This window comes from Cynara cardunculus, unplaced genomic scaffold, assembly GCF_001531365.2.
Source record: "Cynara cardunculus var. scolymus isolate 2C unplaced genomic scaffold, CcrdV1 Un_Scaffold_407, whole genome shotgun sequence".
NCBI lineage: Eukaryota > Viridiplantae > Streptophyta > Magnoliopsida > Asterales > Asteraceae > Cynara > Cynara cardunculus.
Genome location: NW_020200576.1, coordinates 65797 through 69643, shown reverse-complemented (window position 1 = coordinate 69643; position 3847 = coordinate 65797). Strand labels below are relative to the sequence as shown.

The 3847-nt window shown below is 34.8% G+C and overlaps 1 protein-coding gene across 1 annotated transcript; it reads right to left on the bottom strand.

Annotated features, from left to right (window-relative positions):
• Positions 1-2367: 2367 nt before the first annotated feature.
• Positions 2368-3783, bottom strand: LOC112501657 (zinc finger BED domain-containing protein RICESLEEPER 2-like). The gene is made up of 4 exons (XM_025105350.1): positions 3338-3783; positions 3096-3249; positions 2671-3012; positions 2368-2493 (listed from the first exon to the last, which is right to left on the bottom strand). The coding sequence occupies exons 1-4, from the start codon at positions 3781-3783 to the stop codon at positions 2368-2370; spliced, it is 1068 nt and encodes a 355-aa protein (XP_024961118.1).
• Between the last annotated feature and the right edge of the window lie 64 nt (positions 3784-3847).

The window sequence follows — 3847 nt, the reverse complement described above, 5'->3', positions numbered from 1 at the left end:
AAAAGTCTTCAAAATCGTCATCTGAAATCATCTCTTTCATTGGACTCTAATYTAACTTTGGCTACAATCTCTGTGGACGATAATCCGGTACTTGTACCACTTTATTACTTGGAAAGACGACGTTGGGCCATATTGTATACTTGCTTTGTGGCCCAATTTCATTAGTCTGAAGATGTGAAATATAACCGACCAGCCACCCTTATTCCAAAAGACAACTCTCCTTGATATGTCACCCTTATTCCAAAAGACACCTCTCCTTGATATGCCACCCTTATTCCAAAAGACACCAATCCTTGATATGCCACCCTTATTTCTTTTTCAAAATCTATGAACTAGTTCGGATAAAGGACCGCAGTCACAACCATCTTATCGAATCCTCATTCATAGTTTTATCCATAAAATCTATAGATTAATTCCAAATGAAGACAGATCAAAATCACAACCATCTCAAAAGAATATTCTCTATAGTTTTCAACCAACAATAGTTTCAAAAACAGTTTTATCATCAAAACTCTAAATATCCAAGAACAACCGGATCTTGCAATTCTTTCTCCAAACTTAAATTCTTTTATATCCTCTCACCGGATATTATTTCAAAAATATCTCTTTTAAAGAAACAATCTCTTCTTTTACTTTTCAAAACAGTTTTCTAAAGTCATATTCATATCCATAACACCTTTAAACTGTCAAAACAGTTTTACCAATCTTTCTTCAATATCAATATAACTCTGCAGTTCATATAACAATGAATATAAAGGTTTTTAGTTTATCAAAACTCACCTTAATAATCACAAATTCTGCAGATTGTAAACACACATCAGATCTTCAATTAGCACCGAATCTTCAAATCACTTTTGTGTATTAATCTTTCTCAAGAACTTTTTCACCGTCACACACTTACTTTTTCTCAATAAGGTTCCTTTCTCCATAAATCAAGATAAGATAAGATCTTATCTTTTCCTTCTTTTATATATTTTTCTAACAAAGGCGGTGATGACGTTAACCAATAAAGGTAATTTAGGTGGTGGGTTTTTCTTTATAAAATTCATGATTTCTTAACCATGAAGGTCTAAGTTTTTAAATATTATAATAATGTTTCCACTAGATTATCTTATCATATATATGCACCACCTCATGTATGCTTCACACCACATGCATACATGTATAAATCACATATACATCATGTCATCTTTTCACATATATGCATGCACAATATCATGTTCACATTTCACATATATAGTTCATGCATTTCTAAATTAGACATGCATATTTCACGTAATACACATAATAAACACGTATAAATTACCTCAATCCAGGTGGTCTAAAACCTGGTTATAACAGCTACCAACATTTTCAGGGCTTCTCTTCTCAGTGTTAGTTGTTTCTCTCTTAGCAGTCCTCATTACAACTGATCTTTATAGCATATTAGACACCATTGTCACCAGGTTTACTACTGAGGTTAGTCGACAGGATGCAAACATACATGCTTATTGTCGTACTACAGCAGTTGGGGACAGTGTTGATTCTATTAGTGCTCGTTTGACTGTTATCTCAGACTCTCGGTCCAGTATCTTACGAGACATAGTAGAACTTCGAGCCCACTCAGACTCTCAGGCTGACACAAATCAGGTCATTCTTTAGTCTCTTGTCGATTTGCACTCTAAGGTTGATGCACAGACTTAGATATCCAATATAATCTTAGAACGGGATCCTCCTGAAGTTTCTATCGACTTGGGTGCTAGTCAGTTCATAGAGTCGGACAAAGTTCTATTGACTGAGGTTAGTCGTTATGTTCAATCTAATTCTAATCTCCTAGGCAATCTTCATCGCAGTGTTTCTTGTTTACTGTGTGCCACAGATGCTCCACTTACCCCTTTTTCTCGTGTTACTACTTTTGTGTATTCCTCCATTCCTACTGCGAAGGAACCCCCAATTGCAGCTTCTATGCCTTCCATTGTTCCTAATGAGGGGGAGAAGACAGTTGATCATGCTACAAGTGACAATGGGAACGACTCAGCATCTACCTCTTCTGCCTCTTCTTTCTCATCTGATCATGACTCAGACATTGATGCTCCTTTTGAGGGTAGGGGTGAACACGGGTTGGGTTGGGCGGTTTATGACATTTTAACCCAACCCAATTATGGCGGTTTGAAAAATCTCAACCCAACTCAACCCATTCAAAAGTATAACCCAACCCTTGCAGGTTAGGGCAGGTTGGGTTGGGTTGGGTTGGGTTGGCGGATTACTAAAACTCATAAAATTGTCAAATGAAATATGATAAATAATACTAAAAATATACCAACAAAGTCATTAGTTATTACAATCATCCAAAAATATATCTAAAGACTAGATCCTCAAGTCTTGAAATCAATTTTCAAAAATCAAAAGTTTGATACGAGCAATAGACTTCCCATTTCCATATGTTAAATGCTTAATCAAGTACAACCGTCTTTGACCTTCCCGACTCCGATGTTGCATTCTCCTTGAGCTTGTCTACAATTCAAAAAGAATATTAAATAATTTATTAAGAATATGTAACTATATAAGCATGAAAAAAGAACCATCGTTAAGTTTAATTTCTTCAAGAAAGTCATAAGATGAAATTTCATCTAAAAACTCACTTATTTGAATCCCCTTATTGTTCTCTTTCAACTAACTTTGTGTGCATACAAGGGCCTCCACCATTTTTGGACTCAAAGAGCTTCTAAATAAGTCTAAAATACGACCGCTAGTACTGAAGGCGGATTCAGATGCTACAGTAGATATAGGTATAGCAAGAACATCTCTAGTTATCATAGACAAAATGCTATACCTATTAGTATTATCTTTCCACCAAAGTAATACGTCAAATGATGGAGTTTTTGGATTGATAGATCCATCAACCAAATATCTATCAACGTCGTTCATGTTTTCCGGCACGTCCATTTGTTGTTGTTGCAAAAATGATTCCAATAATCTTTTTCTTTGAGATTCTTTGGAATCATTCTTTGGTGGTGATTCTAGTTTGRTAGCCTATACAAAAAAAATGAATATAAACTCAACAAACGATAACATATTAACATGCATAATTAAATTTTAAAAAATGAATAACTAACCTCATCACCATCTTTACCACCTTGTGAATATTGATTATATAATTGATGAAGAATTTGTTCCACCTTAACAACAAGCTTAGCAACAGTTTGAGCATCATATAAGGACTCAAAACAAAACTTCAAATACTTCAACTTATACCTCGGATCAAGACAACTGCAAAAACAACATGGGATTGATGCGATCTGGATCACCCCAATATTTGTCATATTTACTCTCCATCTTAGTAGCCATGGTGTATAACAATGAACCATTGTTACTAGCCAAGTAACTCAACTGAGAATCAATCTCACAAAGCTCATGAAAGAAGTTGTTGGAAGTTATGTGCAATGTGCCACTAAACTTCAAAGTAACTTCGTAAAAAGTGGACAAAATTTTGACAAAAATAGAAGCACACTCCCAATCACTAGAACTAGGTGGTCCAATCCTCTTCTTATCATTTTCTTTCTCCTCAAAATAACTCAAAAACTTGTCATCTTCATCCGCGCACCTTTCAAATGTCTTTTCAAATTTAAGAGCTACATTCAACATCATGAAAGTAGAATTCCATCTTGTAGGAACATCTAAAACTAACCACACTTTGTAATCAACTTTTTCCTTCTCAACGTAAGATTTAAACTTTTGCAACCTTGAAGGAGATGAACGAATATATCTAACACAGTTACGAATTGCAGTAATTGAATTATGCATCTCTTTCAACCCATCGTTTACAATTAGGTTTACTATGTGAGCATTACATCTTAAATGCATGTAC